The sequence below is a fragment of the Lampris incognitus genome, chromosome 6 (genome assembly GCF_029633865.1).
Source record: "Lampris incognitus isolate fLamInc1 chromosome 6, fLamInc1.hap2, whole genome shotgun sequence".
NCBI classification, from domain to species: Eukaryota; Metazoa; Chordata; class Actinopteri; order Lampriformes; family Lampridae; genus Lampris; species Lampris incognitus.
The window spans coordinates 10,949,494-10,975,606 of record NC_079216.1 but is presented as its reverse complement, the minus strand read 5'-3'; the positions used below and the strand labels follow the sequence as shown (position 1 = coordinate 10,975,606).

The 26,113-nt window shown below is 42.9% G+C and overlaps 2 protein-coding genes across 2 annotated transcripts; one reads left to right on the top strand and one right to left on the bottom strand.

Annotated features, from left to right (window-relative positions):
- The first annotated feature begins 305 nt into the window (after positions 1–305).
- cep41 (centrosomal protein 41) lies at positions 306–14,680 on the top strand. Its single transcript, XM_056282035.1, has 11 exons — positions 306–346; positions 673–736; positions 886–930; positions 2,013–2,074; positions 3,071–3,140; positions 3,378–3,519; positions 4,316–4,485; positions 6,946–7,013; positions 7,374–7,488; positions 7,971–8,186; positions 13,605–14,680. Exons 1-11 carry the CDS (start codon positions 314–316, stop codon positions 13,730–13,732), a joined length of 1,113 nt encoding a protein of 370 aa, XP_056138010.1. The 5' UTR covers positions 306–313; the 3' UTR covers positions 13,733–14,680.
- Positions 14,681–18,650: 3,970 nt separating this feature from the next.
- cpa5 (carboxypeptidase A5) lies at positions 18,651–25,740 on the bottom strand. Its single transcript, XM_056281576.1, has 11 exons — positions 25,663–25,740; positions 25,266–25,347; positions 24,574–24,708; positions 24,216–24,320; positions 23,532–23,633; positions 22,535–22,636; positions 22,320–22,430; positions 21,877–21,967; positions 19,896–20,095; positions 19,438–19,522; positions 18,651–19,014 (listed from the first exon to the last, which is right to left on the bottom strand). Exons 1-11 carry the CDS (start codon positions 25,725–25,727, stop codon positions 18,827–18,829), a joined length of 1,266 nt encoding a protein of 421 aa, XP_056137551.1. The 5' UTR covers positions 25,728–25,740; the 3' UTR covers positions 18,651–18,826.
- Between the last annotated feature and the right edge of the window lie 373 nt (positions 25,741–26,113).

Sequence of the window (26,113 nt, the reverse complement as noted above, 5' to 3'; positions counted from 1 at the left end):
CCCTTTACGCGGAAACTCGACTTGGAAACACGGGGGGGGCGCGAATTGCTCGTATTTTTACGAGCGGGGCTCAAATCCAGTGCTTTTCACAGCAGACTGCGACCGAGCTGCCGGTTATGCCGGGAAAAAAAACCCAGCGTTTGAGCGACCGCGTCCTCCCGCTGCTAAGCAACTAGCCCGGCCGCCGCAAACGACAACGTCGGCGGTGCAGTATCGACTTCGCTGATTGGGTGGTGAAACCACCCCGACCAATCCGCGCCGAGTTTATTCGTGTCGCGCTGTGCCAGACGTCGCGTAGGTTCGGTTCGAAAAGATGACGTCTAAACGGAGCATTGGAAACACGGAGGTAAAAACGAAGCAGTTTCTCTATTTATTCGTATTCCGCGAACTGCCGTGGCCGAGTTTGGCAGACGTGACGGGTTTTCTGTGTCGCGGCGAAACGTTTGCCGGCATCAGGAAGTGTAATGTTGATTCTAAACGTCAACTATCAAATCAAAGCCAAACCGAATCTGAACATCGGCGCCTGGCGATGTTCAGATCCTGTGTGAGCCATGTTGCGTTAACTAGCGGATCTGTCTTATCATACCTGGCAGCTCATTTTGTTGACAGGCGATGCTTTGTAGCCGGTCAATTAATCAATTAGCTGGTGCTGTTCTTTTACTTATTTCTCAGTTCCTGGATAAAAGGGTCCCCCAAAACCCAAGATATCAGCACGTGAAAACAAGACTGGACACAGGTATTTTGGTCAGGCCTAATTAAGTTCCGCTAATATAGTCTCGTTTAATCAACATGCTTCCACCCGAATATCTGTTTGAGGAGGGGGAAAAATACTGCAGAAAATGTCTTTACATTGTTAATATTGTCGTTGTATCCCGTTTTTTATAGGTTGCAGTCTATCAAAGTATATGGAAAAGCTAGAGGAGAAGAAAAGTAAGTCCATTTGAATTGCCTACATGTGGCAACTTCTAGGTCTGTTGTCATTCCGCAGTACAATATCATTCGAAAGCTTAAAGCGTCCAAACTTAAATCTCCACTACTCTGTGCACCCTGTGATAAGATGGAGAACTGACTTGAATCTGTGATCAGACCTGTGACCGTTTAGTCCCAAGATGGCCCTTAACTGACAGGCTACAACTCCTTCCGAGATGGGCTTGCTGAATGACAACACCCGGGGATGGTTCCATATTATGAACATGTGCTTCATTCTCCCTGTACACACCTGTGATATGGTTGACTAGATAGCCTGGGTTTGCAGGGCATTGTTAAACTTACATGTGGTCTCATCATGATCAATCACAATATCTCATTTTGTCCTTTGCTGTCAACAAATCAAGAAGGAGATGAGCACTAGTAATTAGCCGCTTGAACTAAAGTGAAGATGACCTATTGCTAGTCAACTCGGATTAAGGTTTGCCAGCATGGTAGTTTTTATTTGTCCTGGGATCTCAGGGTTTCTTCTTGCTGTTAGCGTATGCATTCAATAGATAAACCAGAGAAGCCCTGGCCAACTGATATGTACCACCCTAAGTGGGTTGAATCTAGTGAATTTAAGGCAGGTTGCCATTTTGTTTTGGCCTCTCTCTCCTTATTTCTCTGGGATAAGCAACAGTAATTCATTTTCGTTGTATCGCTGTCCACAATTATTATTCTGTTGGACTAGACGTAGTGTGTTAGGATACACTTTATAGTTGCCAAAAAGTGCTCTTAACAGAGTGTTAGATAGTAATGTTCAACTTAGGGACATAGCAGTGATAAAAGAAGGGTTGAGCGACCTGACTTCTGGACATTTGTGCCATTGCTGTCTTGGAGGAGTTATGGTTACTGGCACGGTACAGCTGAGTTTTAGTGATGTGTTAGGATTGGAGGAAGATGATGAGGAAAAGGAACATTTTCAAGACCCTGGTGAGCAACACTCGCTTATTCGTGAAAATAATCAAGTGCAAGAACATGTCACGAGCACTGTAATCGGTCTGTTATCCTGTTAAACAAATTCTGGAATTTTTTTTTCTTAGATTACAGGTATCGAAAGGATGAACTGTTCAAACGCCTAAAAGTGACAACGTTTGCACAGTTGGTAAGTAAAGAGGGGCTTTTTTTTGTTTGTATTTGTATTTTATTTTGTTTTTATTTATTTATTTTAGGGTGCACGACATTCCAATTTTTTGCTGATAACAAATAATTTCTATGATCATTTTGGCAGATTATCGAAACCGATATTTTTTGTTTCATTGCTGTACCACCATCTGTCTTTGTTTCCACCAGTGGAGATTACTTGTTATTATACTGTAACTGTGATACTTTGTGCAGATGCAGACGTCTAAAAAACACTGCTTTTATCACTATGTGTTCTGATTCATTACGGAACACTGCACTATTTCCCAGTGTCACTTAAGGAGACAAATTACTTAACTTAAATGGAAAAACATCTTTGCTCTTACATTTGCTCTACTACAGAACAGTCCTTGAAAGCTTCCCAGTAAAAGTTGCCTCAAGTGAAAACAGTTTTTTTGGAAATCTCAAAAGAGAGATATCTGCTCACTTCAGTCATCACAAAATTTTTTTAGGAATTTTCATAGAATTTTTTTTTTTTGAAATGTTTATAGAAAAAAAATGTTTATAGCACATGAAGTTAGATATAAACTAGTTAGATTAGTTAGTTAGATTTATCCACTCAAAGTTGTAATCGTCACAATGAAACAAATAGCCCCCACTATAGGCTGTGGCACCACCTAGCTTCCCATCAATGCCTATTGTTGTTGTCACCACAAAATTAATGTATGATCATATCTGGCATAATTTTGATCTCTGTCTCGACACCAGTAACACATTTTTAAGCAATTTTTGGCTGAGATTGTTAAGCAGACCGATATATTGTGCACCCCTAATTTATTTATTTTTTATATTTTCTATGTGATTTTCTCCACTTGTCTTGCAATAATTTCATTGTGTACAGATTCCTTTTTACAGCCTGTGTTTTAAAGGAGAGAAACTGATCCATTTTCTTTTGTTCTCTATAATGTTAATTGATAAACTATTCGCAGAAATGATTTGCCATACATATTTTTTTCAGGTACTTCAGGTAGCCTCTGTATCGGACCTGAATGAAAGTGTGAATGATGGAGAATTGCTTGGCCCAGAAGGTAAAGGAAGAATAATGTTCTCTGTCTGTCTGTCTTGTCTGTCTGTATTTCTCGCAATACAGTTATCATTTAATCTTCCTGGAATATTTTGTGTTATTGCTCCTGCTGATTTTGTTGTTCCTGTATACAATCTTTGGATTTAGGATACTGTACCGGTTATTCCAAACTGTTGTTGATATTGGACAAAGATATGTGAAAGAAGGTCATAATCTGTTGATAATTATTCCTCAACCCCAGACTGTCTGTCTGAAGTGGAGTTGGAGCATCTGTCTGAGCACAGCAATGGCTCTGCCCAGGCCACACCAATAACAGGAAATCTCCCAGAAAACTGTAACGTCATGGAGGACACTGGCTACTCCCCTAGGTCTACACTGCAGAGGTAAGGTTCTGCACCCTCCAAAGCAAGGCACATCGTGCATACATTTTTAGCGTGGGTAACCCCAGTTTGAATTCTAGCCTTTTGCCCTGACTACAGCATGTACACACACACACACACATGCACAAAATCCCCTTCATTGTCAGACCAATCATCGAGTGACTTCAGCCAGTAACTCTAAACACACTTGTAACCCTATACCGCCACTGTATCTTTGTTTGCACTCAACTCACAAACATCCGCCTCTGTGTCCCAGAGGACAACCTCACCACCAACAACAAGTGAGTACCATACAATAACTTTCCTCCATCTGGTGGCCCCTTTTAACTCAGAGAGGAACCCCAGGAGCGCAAGTAACTCTATCTGTGGCCTCTCAGGGACTGTAGTCAGGCCTTCTCTAATGACTTGCCCCCACTTCTAAGGCACAGAAGATGAGAGAGAAAGTAGGGCAAGGCCAGGTTCTACAGTGTTGTATGGATCATATCCACACTTCCATTGGCTGTGGGGGTTCTTGTTCCCAGCAAAATGGTGCAGTTGTCATGCTTTGGTTCGAACCATGTCACATTATCAAACTTCCTTTGATGAAATAAATACTTGAGCTGCACCAAGGCTTCATTCACTGAAGAATCTAAAACAGTTTTTGAAATCCTTTTAGGTAGTTGTCTTGAAAGTCTGATTGGGTGTAAAGGAAACAAAAACTAGTCATAGTATCAGGTGCCTCAAGGCAGAAACAAAATTTTCAAAATACTCCTGAGCTTCAAGTGTTGCAGCTTCTAACCTTATAACATCCCTTCACAAGTGTCATCAGTGGTGTGGGAGAGCTGGACCTGGACAGAAATGGCCTGAAGACAATGAATGTGATGCCAGTGTCCAGTCTCCAGTCAGCTGATGGACCCTACCCTGACTGCCCTTACCTGCTGCTAGATGTACGGGACCATGACCAATATGAACAGTGTCACATCATTAGCGGTAAGTAGTTAAGAACAGTGAAGAAAATGGAATTTCTGGGAGTGGGACTGTAAATATGTACAATGCTTAAAGTAGAGCAACAAGCTTAAATTTTAGCCTGTCATAACACTTGGTTGGTTCTGAATTTCACTAGCCAGTATCCCCAGCAGTTGTTAATCTCAGATAGTTAAAGGATAGCAAATTTGTGATGTTGGGCTATACAAATAAAATTGACTTGACTTTAAGTTTTTTTACAACCCGGGTATTATTTTCATTTTTACCTTTGTGCAAATTAGTTTTGATATTATTTTAGCCGCTGGCTTTGTAGGAGCCATTTGGGCTCGACGGTGTTTTAAGCCCCCAACGTACTCTTCAAGGCAGCACTGCATGGAAGGCACTCCCCGCCCCCTACAGTTTCAGCCAATCACAGCACTGGCGCTAACCCTAACCCTAACCAGTGCTGTGATTGGATGAAACTGTTGGGGGCGGGGAGTGCCTTCCATGCAGTGCTGCCTGGAAGAGTACGTTGGGGGGCTTAAAATACCATCGAAGGCCATGCGGTCTCAACTTGTAAGCACTTAATTGGTCCAAAGGTGTCACTCTAATTGCTATGGGCTCACAGCAATATAGGTAGGAACATTCATGCAGGTGATAGGTGTTGCTTGACGGAGGGGAGCACACATAGTTTTTTTGACTGCATCACTGCTGCAGGCCACGCTAGGCTGGCAAGTGATACAAGTGTGAGTTTGGAATGTTGGACTGTTTATGGATGTATGACGTTTTATGGAATACGGACTGAAACATCGTGGTGAGTAATAAATATCATAGTGTTTCAACTTAAACAAATCTGAACTTTATTTCATAGACACACGTAACGCAAAGTGGCTACAAGCGTGTCAATTAAGTGCCTGTCTAGCAACCCCTCAGGGGCTTTAAGTGCGGGCTTAGTCTCTACAGGCTTCATTCTGGAGATATTGGACACAGGACTACAGCTGGCCAAAGCGTTACAATGGCGTCTTTTGGAGCACCATTCGCCTCAAACAATACTACCTATGTTAAGTAATGGCTGGACATTCCTGCAAGTTGAAGCAGGAAGTAGCTCGAAAATGCATTCAACCATTGATAATATTGGACATTTCAGGTGATGACCCTTTAACATGCACTTTCACTTTCACTTCCAAATATGTGAATATGTGGTTTAGATTACTGGGCGAAATTGGCCTTGTTAAAACATGTTTGATGCTCATTTTCCATTGCCCCGTAAGAAACTGTTGTAAAGCTGTGTCTAGCGGCGGTTCCATGTCCCAAATCCCCAAAACGAAGCCAGTAAAATTATATAACTAATATACGTGATGGCAAACATTTTGAAAATAAGACCCAGGTTGTAAAAAAAAAAAAAAAAAAAAAGGTTACCTGTGCATATCAAACTTGATCATTATCGGCTTTATCAGAATGTTTTCTTCTTATTATCAGACAAACCAAATATTGGTCATTGTGAAACTGTACAGTATATATACTTGTTGATACTGAAAGGATTTTCAACCATCATGAACCGTGTTCAACTCCCAACTCAAGTTCAATGTGAACACAGATTCGATTGTCAAGCGTGGGCAACAAAGAATTCACTTACTGCGGAAGCTCAACTCCTTTAATGTCTGTAACACCATCTCAGTAGGTATTTTTCTAAGAGTCATTTATTGAAAGTCTTTTAACTTTTTCCTCTATTTGTTGGTTTAACGGGTTGACTGTGAAGGACAGGAATAGCCTAAACAGTATCGTTAAGGTCTGCTCCAAGATAATCGGAATCCAGCAGAGAGACTTGGTGCTCCCTCTGGGAGAACCGTGTGGCCCAGAAAGCAAAAGGAATTATTAGCCAATCTGCCCACGTCCTATCCAGTGAATTCACTGTAATGCCCTCAGGCCGGCGCTATAACGTACCCCCTAGAAAAACAAATCACTATTCTAAGTCCTTCGTTCCTTCTGCTGTCCGGCTGTTAAATGCTGAGAGTAGTCATTTTAAATGAATGCTTTATTTTGTTTTAAACCACAATAGTTGGTTTACACCTTGTCTGTTTTTCACATGGCTTGTGGGCCTGTATGTTCACTGAATGTTGTATTGGAATGTAACGTGCAATGCATCTTAGGATGCTTAATTTACTTATTTATTCTATTCTTTTAACTTATATGAATTTTTAGCCTTCACCTGGTCCGCGTGAGTTTGCATGCATGGTCACACAAGGGTGACAGTGTGCATCTCTTGCCCATGTACTGATCTGTCTATTGTCTCTGACATACTTAGGATTGCCAATTGTTTGTGTATGGTCTGGGATTGTGGAACTGAATTGCCCTTCTGGGATAAATAAAGTTGTCTGAATCATGAGACCTAACGGAACAGGTCAGGGTAGGCTGAACTGCATAAAGTGGACTGACTGTATGACTCAATGTCATTGTGTTGATTTCAAGCTTGTCTCTCACCCACAGCATACAGTTATCCTAGTGCCATGCTGTCCCGCACAATGAACCCTTACACCAAAGAAGTTCTGGATTATGTATCCTTCAGTTGGTAACACAAGCTATTAAATGCACCCACCAGTGCTCTTGCTTGTCCATATTTCTTTTGTTTAATGCAAAATTAAGTTTGAGCCTGTACTTTCATGTGTGATATGTATTTGTTTGTTGTTTTTGTTTTTTTAGTTTTCGTTTTTTAAAGAAAGTGAAGTGGGGGAGAGAGAGGGAGACGCTGGAGAGACAACGCTACAGTGGGACTCGAACCTGACTCAGTGAAGTCACACTTTAAGATGCAGATACAATTGCTTAGCCATCCGACTCTCCCATGGCACAAATGTGACTTTTTTGTTTAAAAGGAGCATGAATCATTACGTCTGGCCCTTAACCCAAACTCTACAAAGAAAAATGCAGCGGGGAAGATCATCATTGTATATGACGAGGATGAGAGAATAGCCAGCCAAGCAGCCTCCACCATGTGTGAGCGAGGAATTGAGAATCTATTTATGCTGTCTGGAGGTACATTTTCAAATCCCATAAGATTTCTAATGTAGTTCCAAATTTCTATAGGAGGTAATCTAATCCATACTAAGGATGTCATCTCCTGTATCCTTGTGTATCGCCATTAATTCTTAGTAAGCAGGGAGCTGAACTAAAGAATGCATTCGACGGAAGGTGCATGCTGGGAAACTTCATTTTTAGAACGATCAATACCTGAGCTGGCCTTTTATATGTCCAGAGTGATGATATACAATATAGTATTGTGGTCATGCCAGGCCTTCCAACACAAGATTGAGGAAAAGTAACGAACAAATTTTGATCCTGAGGTGAAAATTAGAATAATCTTTTTTTGTATGGCATACACATTTCCTTTACTATCTAAGATCATAAAAACAATATGAATATCTATGTATTTCTATTGAGAATCATACCCACTCTGGTTGATTTCCAGTACATATTTTTTCCTTTAACACTGATTCCACTCTCCCACCTCCGCCCAGGTCTTAAGGTGATTGCTCAAAGATTTCCAGAAGGGATGACCACGGGTTCCATCCCGGCCTCCTGCCTGCTGTCTCCCACAGCAACAACAGGGAGGAGACGCTACACAGTGCAGCAACCACTACAGGTGGCAGAGAGGAGGTGGAGGTTTACAGCGGATGAGCTGGCCAAGATCCAACAGCAGCTGGAGGAGATCATGGTCCCCAGTAACCCTAACAGTAAGAGACTACTTAAGCATTGCAGTCACTTCAGTCATCATGAACGATAAATGAAAGGGAGTTTCCCTCTGTAGCAACAAGCAGGTTTTCACAGCCGACTGCACACCGACACGTACAGTCACTCGATGACAATGGGAGTCAGAAGACAGTGTAAGATAATGGTTCTCATCTTCAGGAGTCAGGACCCACAGTATTGATCATTTTCTGATCTGCCAGGTAGTCAGTTTTGACTCTAAATTTTGACTGATATAAAGATGATTCTTTGAAAAAAAAAGTTAATCTAATAACTTGCAGTTGTACATATTCAGATGTTCATAGCTCAAAGGTCCTTTGCTTTTCTTTCATCATTTCCAGATTTGAATTCGACACATTGTTTATAAGAAAACAGCTAATTTTAATTATTTATTTTTCTTTCTTCACTTTTTACACATTTTCCTTCCACACAAACTATTCATTGACTTGACTGGCTGCCTGACAAAGGAGGCCTGCACCTGGCTCACAAAGTAGATGTTGTCCAGGGGTGCACCCATGTAAATACAAGGTCAAAACTGGTTGTTTTTTTTTCCCCACTGGAGCCCACAAATGACATTCATCACTGAGGTTAATTCTGACTGGCTCATTCAGTTCAGTGATTTTTTTTTCTCTCTCTTGCACAAAACCTGGCAAAATGACAAGTACACCTAATACCATTTTATACCAACGCATAAATAACATTAAATACTTTTGCATCCATGCCAAACTAGGCAAATTCCATTCTCCAAGAGAGGACTCCTTTAAAAGTCTTAACAGATGTGGGCGCAAACATATTTAGCGTTGTCCTTGTTTTGAAGGACAATGATCTTAGCCTTTGTCCTGGTTGCATTCTTGAACATACGGTTCAGAGGATGGTGGATTGCCCCCTCTGGGTTGGGGAAGAGTTGTTGCCTCAAGTGAAAGAGTTCAAGTATCTTGGGGTCTTGTTCGTGAGTGAGGCTAGGATGGAGCGGGAGATGGCAGGCAGATTGGTGCAGCATTAGCAGTAATGCGGGCGTTGTACCGGACTGTTGGGGTGAAGAGGGAGCTGAGCCAGAAGGCAAAGCTCTCAATTTACCAGTCAATCTTCATTCCAACCCTCACCTATGGTCATGAGCTTTAGGTAGTGACCAAAAGGGTGAGATCGCGGATCCAAGTAGCTGAAATTAGTCTCCTCCGTAGGGTGTCTGGGCTCAGCCTTAGAGATAGGGTGAGGAGCTCAGAGTAGAGCCGCTATTCCTTTGTGTCGAAAGAAGCCAGTTGAGATGGTTCGGGCATCTGATTCGAATGCCTCCTGGGCGCCTTCCTTTGGAGGTTTACCAGGCATGGCCAACTGGGAAGAGACCCCGGGGTAGATCCAGAACTCGCTGGAGGGACTACATGTCCAATCTGGCCTGGGAATGCCTCAAGATCCCCCAGGAGGAGCTGGAGTGCCCTACTTAACTTGCTGCCACTGTGACCTGATCCCAGAGAAGCGGTTGAAGATGAATGAATGGTTCAGAGGATCTGATTGAAAGGCCATTATTCATTCTCCTTTCTTGTCAGTTTATTCCTCATAAAGTTTTTTGGGGTTTCCTGGTGATTTTTCTGCTTAATGATGTTTTCTCTCCAGTTTAATTTGTCAGATAATATTCAGGGAACTGAACATGTCGTTATGCTGAAGGTGTAAATTGGGCGTAAAGCAGTTTTGCTCCAAAAATCAGTCTGTCATTTATGAAGGTACCCAGATATTTTTACTCCTCCGCTCTGTCTAATGTGTCCGTTAGAGTTTGAGTGTTTCCCATGCAGTGGTGTCTGCTTGAAGTCCAGGACCATGTCCATTTTTTCTGCACAGTGAGGTCCCAGAAATTTGCCTTATAAGATTATTGGCACCAGGTGATAGTAGACTGAAGCATATTCTCCAAGTTACTGGTGTTCCGGCAGTCATCTTTGTACAGTGTAAAGAACACAGGAGAGGCCACTGAACCTTAAGGGGAGTCAGCTGAGATGGTCCTGATGGGAGCTGCATTGACCCTTTAAATCAAATCTACCGAGGCCTCTGTGAAAAATTACATTATTCATTAAATAACATGAGGGCAGAGTTCTGTTTCCAACAATCTCTTAATCATTGAATGAGGTTAAATTGTGTTAAATGCACTGAAGAAATTCAGAAACATCGGCCTGGCATAAGATTTTGGTTTTCCCAGATGGGATCAGACTAGGTGAAGCTGTGTCAGAGGATCACCAGCATAGCAGCGTGACTACAGGTTTAAAAGATTGTACAGTTAGTTGGAATGTGTAATATGAAATGGGTTGAGAGGCTAATGGTAATTAAACAGGTTTCAGAAAGCTGGAGACTTCATTTGCAGTTTAGAGAAGGGCGTGCACTGACCCTGCTCTTGTTCCTCAATTTTATTTCCTGAAAATTTAATTTAGCAGCCTTTTAGTTTACACCAGTGGTTGTTGGTAGCCTTTTATCAGTATTTTTCAGATGGTGTTCAGTTTCATACCTCCCCTCATTTAGGGGAAACAAATCACAATATATGCAAAGAAATCCCCCAGATCTGTATGAATAGGACGAGGCTCTCTAAGGAGATTGAACTTCTAGAAGAATGCTGTGCTTTGCAGAGATACCATCTTCATTGTTGCCCATTGCATTTAAATTGGCTACAGTAACCGAACATCCCCGGGTCACACACAGACCAGAATACATGACGCTTAATAGAGCTAAATGCTAGAAATCATCTTCACCCCCGATTTGCAATATTTATGATGGACCAGATTATTACGATATTATTACTATATTCATAACATGATATGCAGGCATTTGTGAACCCATTTATTTTCTGACATACATCCTTGGCTGTATCTGTTCTCACTTTCAATGCAATTCCACTAGCTAATGTCACATAGCCTTAATAGTGAAGGCTATGTGATATTGATTGGTTTTCTGATTTGTGGATAATAACTAGCCTGTCAAGAAGGCATCTCCAGTGGCTGCTCCCGTTAGGGATCACCACAGCAAGATCATCCGTTTTCCATCTCTTCCTGTCCGCTGCATCTTCCTCTGTCACGCCAGCCACTTGCATGTCCTCCCTCACCACAAACCGCCTCTTTGGCCTTCCTCTTTTCCTCTTGCCTGGTAACTCAATATTCCACATCCTCTCCCAATATACCCAGCATCTCTCCTCTGCACATGTCCAAACCATCTCGATCTTGCCTCTCTTGCTTGCAGTAGTTTATTGATGTGCTCACATAATACACTAGACAATTCTGTATCTTAAATTATTTCAAATTAATACAATAAAACTCTTTAAACTCATTCAAAAAGCAGTGCAAAATAAAAAGCTGGGTGTGGCGGGGGGGTGGAGAAATAATCAAGAAAGGGACAATGCAGTCTTCATTCAGCTCATGGCCCAATTGTCTAACTTAATTATTGTCATTATGATGTAATGTGTAAATCTGTAGATATTGTTTTATTAAATGTTATTGATTAAATTTATTAAGTAATAGGGGTTTTCAACACATATACTGTCATACATTTACTCTCGCTCTGGGCCATTTTATGCAGTTTTGGACCGTTTTGTTTCGTAGTGTCTTGGAACATTATAATCTTTCATGACTGCAACAGATTCCTTGGAAATGAAACAAACACAATTCCCCTTGACTTCTGTGAAAAAGTATTCATTTTCCCACCCTGTCGTCACACTCCCTTGTTATTTTTCGTCTCTTTGCTTCTGCCATGCTTTGTCAAGAGGTAAATGTAATTTTTTTTCATGAGTAATTATTGCAACGTTAGCCTAGTAGGTGTTCAAAATGGCAGCGACATCTAGTGTTAAAACTAAGAAGTGCAATGCGTTTAATAATCCAGGTAAGAAAATCAGAGAAAGTTGAATCAGTTCATCTGGACACAACGTTTATTGACACAAACGTTTCATCACTCATCTAAGTGACCTCTTCAGTCTAAACCAGGGGTGGGCAATCTTATCTAGAAAGGGCAAGTGTGGGTGGAGGTTTTTGTTCCAACCAAGCAATTACACACTTGGGTCTCCTAATCAAGTTCCTCAGCAAAGACTCTACTGATTGATTAGTGGGATCAGGTGTATAACAGCTTGGTTGGAACAAAAACCTTCACCCACACTGGCCCTTTCTGAATAAGATTTCCCACCCCTGGTCTAAACTGACTGCAGTTATCCCCACCCCAGAGAGAGTTACGCCAACTCCGTAGACGTAAATGGGCCAATTATTTAACAGCAATGGCGGATCATGGGAGCCCCGGATAGTTCCAAACAGTGCGCATAGAATATGTGTCACGTTGGAATATATCTATATATAAATGTAAAAATCTGAAAATATTGGTTAGTAGTTACCAGAAATCGCAGCTAAGCAGTTCATTTAAATGACCCGCCAAGCTTCGTTTGGAACTATTCTGCGGCTACGTGAACCACGTGACCCTCACGCGTTCTGACCCCTCATTGACGCAACTCTTGTCTTTCTAGGGCTCTGCCCCACCCTTATAAACAATACAGTGGCATAACGACCGAAACCAACCATCGGTTTCATATGCAAATAGGTGAGACGCGTATTTTCCCCAAACACCGCGTCTCCGTTGCTTTTAAACCCCAAAACACAATGTGCCAGAAATTGATCCACCCCAAGAATTGGGTCCCCCGGCACACACAGCAATATAGTGTACGCTGTTAAGTGCTGGGAGGATTGTCGTGACTTGTACATTGGGGAAACCAAACAGACACTGGCAAAGAGAATGGCACAACACAGGAGAGCTAACGCATCAGGCCAGGACTACACCCATCTACAGGCCAGTGGCCACTCTTTGAAGGATGGCGATGTTCACATCCTTGATAGGGAGGATGGCTGGTTTGAACCAGGAGTCAAAGAGGCCATCTGTATGAAGAGGGAAAGGCCATCCCTGACCCGGGGGCGGGGGGGGCTAAGAGTACATCTGTCAACATCTTACAATGATGTGATTGCAACTATCCCCAAATCCTCTGTGAATAGTACACATGGCCAATGTAACTCTAGTTAATGGTCACACCTATTTGCATATGAAACTGATCGTTGGTTTTGGTCGTTATGCCGCTGTATCGTTTATAAGGGTGGGGATACCCGCAGTCAGTTTAGACTAAAGCGGTCACTTAGAGATGAAACATTTCTCTCAATAAACGTGTCCAGATGAGCTGATTCAACTTTCTTTGATAAGAAGTGCAATATACATACAATGCAACTGATATAGTTAGACTGTTCTAATGGACCATATTCCATTTTAGTTTTAAAATTCACACTGGGCCTCATAAAAACCGACAATGGGCCTCAGTTGGCCCACGGGCCGTAGTTTGACCATGTCTGCACTATAGAAAGTGAATTGTAATGTGTCTGTGTGTGCGTGTGTGTGTGTTTTCTCTCCAGGCCAACTGTCCAGCCGTATATCAACCAGCAGCACCCAGTCCAAAGCCTCCAGTGCTCGCAGTCGACTAAGCAGCTCAACTGGACGGAAGGAGAGCACCAGGACCCAGAGCAGCAGGCCCTGGAAATGACGACTTGGAGCTTTGAAATGTGTACACACACACTCAACATACCTCCATTTTACTCCATGAAAAATAGGCAATTTATTTCAACACAGATATCCCATGAAACATTGAGAACTTCCATCCGTCCTAAGCAGAGATGCAGAACTCTTGTCCCAGTCTGTTTAGTGTTCATCTCCCCAGTTCTGCATTCTGACAGTACAACAGTCAGGGGTAGGCAGAACCATACTACAAATACTTCAGAGTAGACTTTATGGGGATTTTCCCCCCCATGTTAATTTGTGCTCTTTTTAAGTTGCTGAAGCCTGCAGTAGCTTTGGCTCTTAAGTGCAATTTGGACAAATTATTTTTTTGCTTTTCTGCCTTTTGCAAAGTAAACTTGATTTAAAATCTGCCATATCATCTTTTTTTTAATGTAATTTCAGTACTTTTAATTGCCTCAGTTGCTCCTGACCCCCATTTTGTCTATAATAGAGGATTATCACCATTTTAATTTTATACCTATGAAATAAAACCTGCACTTTTGTCCTTGTTTATGAACTTCTTAGCAACAAAATGCGTGATTATTCACTCTTCCTTTTACAGTCTGCTCTAGGTTCTGCTTTTAGAACTGAAAGTTTTTGGGGGTTTTTTAGGAGGGGAAAAGGCTTTTTTTTTTCATGATGTTGCTCATGATCATTTTTTCATGATACTGTTGCTCGGTTAATGTTGGTTCGGTCGATAGCTTGACCAACAGAAGCTTCAAAAACAAAAAGATACCACATGATAAGGTGATGCTGTAAACTGGCTAATGTGAATTGAGGAAGGGAAGGAGGTCATTGTTTTTTTTTTAAAGTATTATTTATTTTAGTGTAGTCTCCTTTTAGTCAATTCTATTTGTATAGCCCAATATTACAAATTTGCCTCAAGGGGCTTTAAAGGGGCTTTTTTTTTAAGTCACGATAAATGATAGTGACAGAGGCATTATTTCTCTCCCCCCCTTTCTCTCCAGTTTTACCTGACCAATCTCCCCGCTGTCTGAGCCGTCCTGGTCACTGCTCCACCCCCTCTGCCGATCCGGGGAGGGCCGCAGACTACCACATGCCTCCTCTGATACATGTGGAGTCGCCAGCCGCTTCTTTTCACCTGACAGTGAGGGGTTTCACCAGGGGGACGTAGCGTGTGGGAGCATCACACTATTCCCCCCACCCCCACCCCGAACATGTGCCCCGACCAACCAGAGGAGGCACTAGTGCAGCAACCAGGACACATATCCACATCCGGCTTCCCACCCACAGACACGGCCAATTGTATCTGTAGGGACGCCCAACCAAGCCGAAGGCAACACAGGGATTTGAACAGACGAGCCCCATGTTGGTAGGCAACGGAATAGACCGCTACGCTACGCGGACACCCTCATAAAAACTGTTTTTAGGGCATAAAATGAGCTCTACCTAATCTGTCATTCAGAATTTAATAAATGCTTAAATACATTTGGAAGCCCTGTATGTGCCTTAAAGCCCTTCACTTCTGCTGGAGTTTTTTTTTTTTTTTTGGGTTGGACTATGCTCCCTGTATTTTATAAAGAAATTACATGTACTCAAGCGCCCGCCTTGAACCACACTAAAATTACTTCTCTCTGCTCCGGGACAATAAACTATTACTTGAATGGCGACTAGCGTTTGAAAGACAGGGTTGAGAGGAAAGGTTTGGCAGTTGCACAAAAGGTTTGTCAAAGTGAGGGAGGGAGCAACTGATCTTCCATTCCTTTATGCATTTATATGTATTACAGTGTCATGATGCGTGCACACATTTCTATTTTGCATGAATGTTGACCCACTGTGGTTTTATATCAGATGTGCAGAATAATGTTTATCATAGTAAGAAGAATAATGCCTCAGTATGAACTGGCTTAGTCGTATTGGCACACACAGTCTTGAATTGGAAGACGTGCAGGAGAGCCGACGAACTTAAACTGCGGCCTCGGTAACTATATAGTGGTTGACACCAAACCAGCCCTCTCTGGAAGTTTATCTCTGGGGAGCCACTTAAATATAGCGAGGATATTTCCCTTCGAGTGTTCTGTTTTTATCAGATCGGGGTGATTCTTTGCACAGTGAGTCATTCGTCATCCTGCCTCGTCAGTAAACTTGTGAATTGATGCATATAGTTTGCACTAAAATTAACTTCGTTTTTATGTATTTTATGAATGCTATTTGTCTGTCCTGTCAGCATGCACGTCTATATGCTCCTTTGGTTCATATATTGGGTTGTGATTCGACCACCATTGACCTTTATATTTTGACAGGGCTAGATCCATAGGCGTAAAGGTTTTCCACATCATGTCTAATAAAATGAAGGGTGCTTTAGATGATAGAGAATCCATGAGTGAATTACATGCTGGAGATGTACACAGAATATTATTCAACATGGCTGGTATTGTAAAAATGAAGGGGGGGGGGAGTGCTGTATTTTTAGTATGTTCTGAGTGTCTTATCTGTTTTGTGTCTCTAGCAGGCCTGCCCACAAAGAAGTTTGTTCTTAACTTCTCCTTCTCGTTTTATTTCTCACCGCAGGGTTTTTGTTTTTTTTTGCTTAGTTTTTATGTCGAGGTACCAAGTTGTGTTCATGCTGCGTAGTGGAGGAAAAAGGCAATACATGTCGCAAATCATGAAGGATCACCAAGGGAAAGAAATGGCCCGTTATGACTCGGCTGTCTCGACAGGGAAAAAGATCATTCGAAAAGGATTTCTGTTCCTTCTTGTCAAGTTACTTGTAAATGTGAGAGCAGTATTGCTTTATTTGCCAGCGCGCCCCTTTCTTTAGCGTCGTTGGATTTTGTTTTGTTTTAGTTTTTTTTCCGTCAGTAATATTTGGACCCTTTGGGGGAGTAGAAATCGGAAGTTGTTTCGTCCGTTTAAGTCGCCCGAGTGGGTGATATGGGTATTCTAGAAGTAGGGTTGTATCTGCAAGCTCGCTCATTCAAATCCCAAAACCGCTTAGGAAGTCTTAGTAGGGAGAGTTAATGGAAAGAAAAAAAAACACTCTCCACTTCTTCAACATTTACTGCTTGGGTGCCATTGAGCAAGGCTTTTTAGTTGTTGAAGGCCGTTTGTAGCTGGCAGCTTCCAGGTGTAGGTGTGTGTAGTTGTGAGTGTGAAGCCTGACGCTGCTGGGAAAGTTGCATGCGTGCTTGCTAAGCACTCCCAATCACAGGGTCGACTAATTAGATGCCTTTAATTAATTTAAGATCCAGGCTTTAATTGGTCTGTTTAGTGATTAGTGTACATGCTGGGCTTAATACGGCTAATTTTAGCTGTTTATGAATGGCTTGCGAGTTATTCACCGTCAGTCTTAATCAACTTTAACAAAATGATCACTGTTAGGTTGTTTTGTACATGAATGTCAAATAAAATGGAAGTACCTTCTGTTGGTGTTGTCTGGTTATTTGTGTGAAGAGATTAAATGGAAAGAGGAAATGAGAGATCAAATGGTAAAAATACAAATTGAGCGATACTGAATTATCAGCTTTAGGTCGAGCAGGCACAAAATCTTGATTATCTTTGGCGCGAAGTGGATAAGAGGGTGGACTCGAATAGCCGGCGTACTTGAAACACAACATAGTTGGTTAAGCAGCCTTCCGTTAAACCTTACTAGGTAAAACTGATCTTCAGTTAATGCCCTCACACAATTCTATCTTAATCATCCAAAACCACAGTTGACGAGATCCCCACCAGCAACTGTCATACGACACAAGAGCGGGGTTACCATGCATCATGGAAGACCAGGACATAGTTTTCCTGCCATCGAAAACATCCGGAAGATGGTCAAATTGATCGGATGTCCACAAAATATTATATAGGTCATGGCAATTGTAAATATGTTGTAAAAATTAATGTTTTGCAGCGGAGACGGCGTATTATTAGCATAATGTGTAGCTGAGATGGTGTATTTTAGCCAGAGATTGCACATCAAATCTTGAGGTTTGGCGGTATGTTGGTGACCAGCTGTCCATTTAAAGACAGTTGAGTCGTCCACTGATGGTTGATACTGAATAATACGGCTTTCCGTAGTCAAAGGCTGTCATATACAAATGGGTGACGAAGGAAAAGCCAACATGAAGTGTCTTAGTAAGGTGCTGGTCCACTACGAGCCTCCAGAACATCTTCGGTGCTCCTTGTCATAGACTCTACAAGTCTCTGAGCTCGACTGGAGGGATGGACACCGTTCTTCCAAAAGATAGTCCCTCGTCTGGTGTTTTGATGATGGTTTTGATGATTTGGAGAGCGTTGTCTTAACACGTCGGTCCAAAATCTCTCATAGGTGTTTAATTGGGGTTGAGAGCTGGTGACTGCGAAGGCCATAGCATATGATTTACATCACCTTCATCGAACCATTCAGTGACCCCTCGTGCCCTGTGGATGGGGGCCCTGACATATTGGGAGAGACCCCTCCCATCGGGATAGAAGTGCTTCATCATAGGATGAAGGTGATCACTCGGAATAACTTCGTATTGATTCGCAGTGACCCTTCTCTCTAAGGGGACAAGTGGACCCAAACCATGCCAGGAAAATACCCCCCCCCACAGCATAACAGAGCCCCCAGACCCCCTCACTGTAGGGGTCAAGCATTCAGCCTTTTCCTTTCATACGTCACTTTTATGTGTATCCAAGTAAAACTCGTGGAAACTGAAAAGTCTTGGAGAGGGATTTCTTAAAAAAGAGTGGGGAACCCTGTAAGAGTCATGGCAGCGGGAGTGTATTGTCCCACTGCTGGATGCAATAGATTGTGTAGAAAGTTAAACCTTTAAATGAACGTGTAACAAGCAAGGTGTGTAAATGTAGGTTGTTCCCCCAACTGGACTTGTGCATCATGCCCTGAAACACTTTGTACACTTAAAAATATAGTCGAGGTTTTGAAATAATGAGAAACAAAGGGAAGCAACAGCTAGGACAGTGGTCATTTATTGGTCTCTTTAAGGCGTTAATTACTTGTAGAGTGTCACTGAGTTGAATGAGGTTAATATTTAGCTCAACTGACCAAAAAGTTCAACATTTTCCAATGATGGCGGGTTACCAGGGAGCTCCGCGGATTGCCCAGCGGATGTTACGGGGGGGGGGGCGTTTAGTTGGTGTTCTTGCTGGTGTGGTCCATGATGGCCATCAGAGCCAGCCAAGTTTCCTTGGCGGTGGGCAGGATCTGACTGGCTGGAAGCAGGAAACCATAGCGACCAGTGTCCCTCAGCTCGAAAGTGTAGGAGTACTTGATGCCCTGGTTGTAGGTCCAGTCAATGGTACTACCGCTGGCTTGGTCTAAAATTAGAAAGCATCGTCAGTATTTTTAAGTCTTTATAGGTCAACGCATTCGAAGGGTACTAAAATCTGGAGTTAGCGTGGTACTTTATTTATCCTGGATTCACACGTTGAAGGCACCAGATCTGCAACCCTTGTTGAGGTATCAACTCAATGTATAGGAATTTATGACATAGTATCTAAGACTGCATATATTTGTAACATTTACATTACTGTTTTAAGTATTTTAAGTGTTTTGAATAACGCTGGTTGAAGTTGTTTATATTTAGCTTGTATTTATGGATGATGTATATGTATGATGCTGCTTTCTCAAGATCTTCAACAACTGCAACTGTAACATTGTCTTGAAACTGTAGAAACAAGGTGGGGTAAACAAAAAAAAAAAAGAAGAAGAAGTATATATTAAGCAGTGCCGTGGCTTACAGATGGTGCTGATGATGCTGCCGTATCTGTAGCGGGTGCCATGCAGGGAAGCAAGGTCATTGATGGCCTTCCTGGCCAGCTCATGCTGTGGGGACATGAATTACATTAAATGTGACGTTTAAAAATAACCATAAAGATTCTTCAAACCTCAATTACTGGATCGCCAAGAGTGAACAATAATATGCATCGCAAACAGTAGTAAAGGCAGCAAGGGTTGAAACTGCAGTGCCAAGACTACACGGCAAATACGTAACCCTAGAAAGACCATGCATTGTAAAGAAAATTAACTTTTCTTTTACTTGAACAACTGTTACTTGCAAGACGTCATTCATCTGATAGAGTTGGATATTGGATATAGTTGGATAAAGTAAAACAATTAATCCAAAATTGAAAATGCTCATCATATCGCAGCTCTTTTAACATTTTTGTTGTGCCAAATAGTTGATGCATGTACAAACCAGCTCCCTCTGGTCTTTGGCAGGAGTCTTAGTGTAGCCGTAGGGGTACAGGAGCATCTGGGAGTAGGCATGAATGGAGATGAAGGCCTTCAAGTTGCCGTGGGACTTCACAAAGTCCACAATGGACTTGACCTCAGACTCGGAATGAGGCCTGGGTCCGCGGTAGGTTTCTGAACAGGGGTTTCCACTGGCACCGGCCCCTGGACATGAAAGCAACACAATTCAAGAAGAAAGAAAACAAAGAGATATTGATGAATGCATGTAAATTCATTAAGACAAATGAAAAAAAAGAAAACATTTTGCAACTTGCATCTTCACAGGGTCAAAACCAGGCGAAGCAGCAAATCAATAACTGAGTACGATTTGTTGTAATGAAATTGGTCTTGTTGACATTAGGGTTGGAAATGGTGCTGGCACATCCTGACACCAAAGCTAGTTAAGCTAAACGTTATATAGCACATTTCAAAATAGCACTCACAAAGTCCTTCACAGTTGATAATAGAAGTGCATAACAGCATACAACATGAAAACAGCAAGTAAAAATGCAATTTATAAAGCGGAGACAAACACTCGACAATAAAAGCAACATAAACAAACCAAACCAGATTAAAAGACAAGTAAAACCAATAGGAGTTGCAGAGTAACACACTTATAAAAAAATGCCAGCCTATACAAGTGGGTTTTTAAAAGTTGTTTTTGTTTAAATGTGGTACAGACTCAGCTGACCTGACAGATAGGGGGGGGGGGGGGCTGATTCCATAGTGTCGGAGCTAAAAGGGTAAAAGCACAGTCGCCCTGTGTTTTGAGCCTGGACCGTGGGGCAGTTAAGAACAATTGCTCAGAAGCCCTGAGTAATCTCGGTGCAGAGTATCGGGTTATAAGTTCAGAAATATGAGGCTGCTGTGTCATGGAGGGCTTTGAATGTGGTCAGGAGGATCTTGGACTGGATTCTGAAGCATACGGGGAAGCCAAAGTGAAGTGGGCCAGAATGTGGGTATTATGCTCTCTTCGTTTGGGGGTGGGTCAAAAGCCTGGCTGCTGCGGTCTGAACCAGCTGAAGTTGAGCAACTGCACACTCGCTTAAACAAGAAAGTATTGGAGTTACAGTAATCAAGGCAGGGAGAGGTAAAGGCAGGGATTATTTGCTTTCGATTATTGGAGTGGGTGGGTATCATCACTACCATAAGGTGATGGATTTGACCGGCACCTCGACCCTGCTCTAACGGGAGCAGTGTAATGTAGAACCGTTGAACAGAAAACATTACACTGATCAACCAAAGCATCTACACCATGAAACTGAGTGGAGCTGCTTCACTGGGCAGAGAAAAATGATCAGCACACCTCATTAAGGACGCGGGAGCTAATTTGAGGAAAGAGCAGGTACTTGAAGGGCAATATCGAACAAGACCGTTTCGTGTCAAAATCTTTCAAGGTCCAGGCGTTAATAGATTAAAAAAACTAAATCAAGAGTGCGGCCTCGTTCGCGTGTGGGATGTGATACAGGCTGTTTTAGGGTAAAAAGATTCACGAGTACTTCAAAATTCAGAAGCAAAACTAATCGCGGGGTCATCCACATGAATGCTAAAATCTCCAACCAATAAGATTTCGTCAAAAGAAAATCAGAGAAATCAGATGTAAAGCTGCTATTGGGTTAGGGGGGATGATGAAATACAGCAGACAGGGGTACCGCAACTGACTGAACACCGGCGCTGAAAAGCTAGGAGGTTGTTCCACTGAGATGAGGGTACAGCTCAAATGATTTGAAGAGCCTAAGGCACAAGGAAAACAAATCTCTGTGCAAAAATGACACTGCAACTCACATTTGCCAGTACTACACAGTCAAGTTCACAGTCAAGACCTAACAGGCTTGTGTGTTCAAGCAGCGTAGCACAGCATGTGGCTGCAGCTGCTGAGGAAGGTTTGGTAAGCGATCAGCATTCCTTATCCGATGGTATATCCCAGGCATAAGAAAAATCCATACCTCCAAACGCAGCATCCCAGTTCCTGTTAGGGTCCACTCCAACACAGGAAGAACCAGAGTTGGGCTTCCTGGTCTTACGCCACATACGGTTCTGTGGGGACATATCAGAGTGAATAATCATTGTTGATATATGTATTTCTTCTTTTTGTTTATCTACTTATCCCTCTATCTATCTCTCTTTCTCGCTATCTATCTATCTATCTGTCTGTCTGTCTATCTATCTATCTATCTATCTATCTATCTATCTAGCTAGCTAGCTAGCTAGCTAGCTAGCTATCTGTCTATCTTTTCCAGTGAGCAACTCCTACATCTGAGGGTTAGCTTTTGTGCTATCAATCATTTTCAACGAGTTTCTCCTCAGTTGCGGGTACTTCGTTTAGAAAGGAGGAACATTTGCCCTAGCTTGTCTGCTGCAGGTCTGTAGCCCTCTAAGAGACACTCACGGTGGTCTGGGTGAAGGAGAAACCATCAGGGTTGGTGACGATCTCCAGGAAGATGTCCATCTTGTTAAGGATAGCGGTGAGGGCAGGGTCACGTCCATAGTCCGTCACAATCTGATTGTAAAATTGAAAAGACAGAATAGTCAGTGTAGCAGACGAGTGGTCAGTAGCCAAGGAAGTAATGAAGGGCAGTGTCAACTGCAGAGGTTTCAAAGCACCTTCTTGGCAAACCAGGTACCGCTGGCCTGCGTGACCCATTCTCTGGAGTGGATTCCAGTGTCAATCCAGATGGCCGGGCGATTGGTTCCACCAGTGCTGAACTAAGAGAAGGAAAGCTTGGGCTCAGCATCGGTCTGAATAAAGAATAAACGGTTAACATTCTCCATATAACCTCCTGTCCCAAAACTCGTATCACCGATTCAAGGAAGCTGGTTAAAAACAAGAAGACAATCCCAAGGCAGCTAATTTAACCACCTTGTTCAATAAAGGGCCCCCCTCTTGCCTTGGAGCCCCCATATTATTCCATATTCTGCCATATCCCCCAACTAGCAGATAGAGATTGATTTGTGTATTTGTGCAAAAAAAAAAAAAGTTGACTTGAAGCTTCTCATTCCACAAGTATTTCAATACTATATCACAGTGTAAGCTTTTCAGTTTCATTTGTTGTTTCATATTTTGCTCAACAGAGTTCTAGCAATCATTTTGTAAAAGTAGGTGTCACATTTCCAAAATGGTAGATGCTGTATTTTTTGGGGGGGAGGGGATTATTCTCCCCCTTTTCCCCTCCTTGCTTGTGCATGTAGATTCCCTGTTCTTCTGGGTCACACCATTGCATGAACCCTACGGTAGTTGGGGAGGGCATCGTGGAGACGCCTGACTTCTATTTCACCTGCAGGTTTCTCCGGGTGAAAGTAGCGCACGGGGAGGCCTATGCGGCATTATTTTCCCCGGACCCGCCCACAGTACCGCACCACTTGCCTGTGTCACTAGGTGTCAATGGCGAGACAGAATACCCCGTCCAGCTCCCCACCCAGAAATACCGCAAGCTACACTCCCTGCAACAGCCAGCTGAGCCGGCGGAGGCATCACAGGCATTTGAAGCAGGAACCCCAGTGTTGGGACACCAGCACAATAGTCCATTGCACAATCCTAGCACTGTATTGTAGAATACGAGTCCTCATTTTGTCGCTTTGTTGTCCAACTTAGTCTCTGCACCTTGAGAACATTAAGGGGACGGCCCTCGTAGCTCTGACCGATCACAATCTTGCTGACCAGGTTGGGATTCTCAGCCACCAGCATATCCTGGAACCTGTAGATCTAAAGAAGAGACGGCAGTCTTTACAAATTAAAACAGCCAAAACTCACTTCACCTCAACCTCAAAACTTAAGCAAACTCTGCAAATCCTACTTTACAAACACTCCTATTCAAAGAATTACATGTGAATGACGGATGTTAAGGCGCCCAACTTGACTGTTATCAGTCAATGGGTGATAACAATTACTTGGACCTACTAGTGGGTCTAGTAGGCCCCTACTAGCCCGTATATATTTAGGACAGATGTGTGATGATAACGCCTATTCAATAGACTGATAACAGTCAAATCGGGTGGTTAAGGAGATTTAAACCATTTGGGGCTGCACCCATAAAAGGCTTCTCCACATTTTGTGCTACACACACTAAATCCGAGCCAAAGACGTGTCTTATGAGCAAAATCAGAGCGGTGCCTAAATTTGCAGCGCTTTCTTCATTTGCTTCGTCTCATAACTGAAACGTAAATTGTAAATACCATGGATTCTTCTGTATTTTTAGCATTTTCTATGAAATTGAGACTTTTCTCGCTCCAAATGGAGTGTATTTGAATCCTTCCACTGTATCTGACTGGGCGTTTGGGCACTGACCTCGCTGATGCTGTGGTAGTTGGCATAGTCAAAACTGTCTGTGGATCTGGGTCCAGCGGCGCGAGCAGCAAACTGCATTTGCTCCTCTTCCTCATGCAAGACAGCCTGTGCACAAATCGTGAGAGCGTCTTTTACTTCACTCCTCTGTGATTCCCTCCTCTCATAGACATCAAGTTATCCAAATTGAAAATAAAAATAGATAATTCAATTGAAGTACACGCGGTTTATCACCGCGTTCTCCCCAGTTGTACTTGGCCCCGCTCTTCCGAGCCGTCCCAGTCGCTGCTATCACCGCTACTTTTGAGCCCACAAGCCTTGGGTTTCTAAGCCTCCTATGTGACTAGTTCTGGTCTTTTACCTGCAGGTCCTTAATCATGACGGCGTACTGGATGTCCTGGGTCTCCAGGTAGGCTTTGACGGCCTGCAAGCTGTGGAAAGGCACCCTGACATCCACGGAGGTGGCTACATCAATGGCCTCTCTCCAGAAGTCCAGCTGAAAGTGGCAAAAAGTAAGAGCGACAAAACTGATGATTTGTCTATGATAAAAAAAATATATGTATATGTTTATTCATATAGCACTTCTGCAATACAACAATCTACACTCATGACAAACCCACGTTTGCACAGCGCCAAACTGATGGACGGAGAGAAAGAAAGCCTGCTTTAGGTAAGGGGTGAATGGAGAGTCGGGATTTTACACCGGTAAGGACACGAGCACTGGTCCTATTAGGTCATGCTTGTTCATAACTCTTCTAACAAATAGGTAGGTTTCTGACCGAGTGGTGACGTAAATAAAAACAAAAGGCAAGAGATTGAGGCAATAAACCGATAAATCACCACTTTGCAGTGAGTAATCTGATGTTACGCTCATTGATTGTGAGAATTATTGATCCATAAGCCAAGTATACTGACATAACAGGACTATGACTACACCCTGGTGTGCGTTGCATGTGTGCCACAGAGGTCGGCGTGGCTGCTCTAGTCTATTCTACTCTATTCTATGTGCCGTATAGTATATTATTCTGTGTGACTCTCCGGATCATCTCTGACCTGAAACTCCTCCATGTCCTCCAGGTCCTTAACGAGAGAGAGCTGGAGCTCATCCTTGGCGGTGATGCGAAGCACCTGATGGCTGTGAAGACAGCAGGAAGACGAGGCTTTACCCAAGAGCTCTGGTGGAGTTGTGAAAGTTATGTTTGCACAAGCAGTTTAATGCAAGGGTGTGTGTTTCCCTCAGGGTTACTACACGATACTATATCGTCACACAGAATGAGCCATCCCATCCATCACATGTCCCAAAGTTAATGAATGGGTGACTTGGACAAAATGTGCCCGTTTCCAACAATCAGAAGTTGGGCAGTTCTTTATTGATTACGTCCATCCACCTTTACACAGGAGCATGTGGTGAAAGCGTACATAACTGAACAGCTCCGGTAGGCCAACTCACCCCTCGAAAGTCTCTTTGCCGAAAACGGCCACGAACAGCGCGGTCAGCACAAGCAGCCCCCTCATCGTGACCGACAGAGTACAGCCAGGAGTGGTGGCCGTCGCCTTTTTATGCTTCAGCGTGGACCACGTGTCCTGCCCACAAGCTTGCAAAAGGTCGTGGAGGTGTGGCACCTGCTGCTCCATTTCCCACACCGGTCCGGAGCAAGCCAACAAGGCGCAGGTCTCTTTGCTTTCCTTCTACCCATTTCCTCTGACAAGGTTATCCATATAAAATAGGTCGGTCTTGGCCCATTATATGCAAATGTCTTGCAAAAAAATGTGAGATTTCTATTGGTGTCCTCTGAATTTCAGACCTGTGCATCAATCTTATCCAACGTCCAGGTGTCGTGCGATGTTATGTATGTACGCCCTTCGAGGCTTTCGTATCTCACCTGCACTTGTGTTTATTC

Excerpts from the sequence above, each read along its gene's own strand:
- cep41 (XM_056282035.1), top strand. The coding sequence starts at position 314 with ATGACGTCTAAACGGAGCATTGGAAACACGGAG. Across the intron at positions 347-672 it reads GGAGCATTGGAAACACGGAG|TTCCTGGATAAAAGGGTCCC; the intron begins GTAAAAACGAAG and ends CTTATTTCTCAG. Across the intron at positions 4,486-6,945 it reads ACAGTGTCACATCATTAGCG|CATACAGTTATCCTAGTGCC; the intron begins GTAAGTAGTTAA and ends TCTCACCCACAG.
- cpa5 (XM_056281576.1), bottom strand. The coding sequence starts at position 25,727 with ATGAGGGGGCTGCTTGTGCTGACCGCGCTGTTCGTGGCCGTTTTCGGC. Across the intron at positions 24,321-24,573 it reads TCATGATTAAGGACCTGCAG|GCTGTCTTGCATGAGGAAGA; the intron begins GTAAAAGACCAG and ends ATTTGTGCACAG. Across the intron at positions 22,637-23,531 it reads GTCCCCTTAATGTTCTCAAG|TTCAGCACTGGTGGAACCAA; the intron begins GTGCAGAGACTA and ends TCCTTCTCTTAG.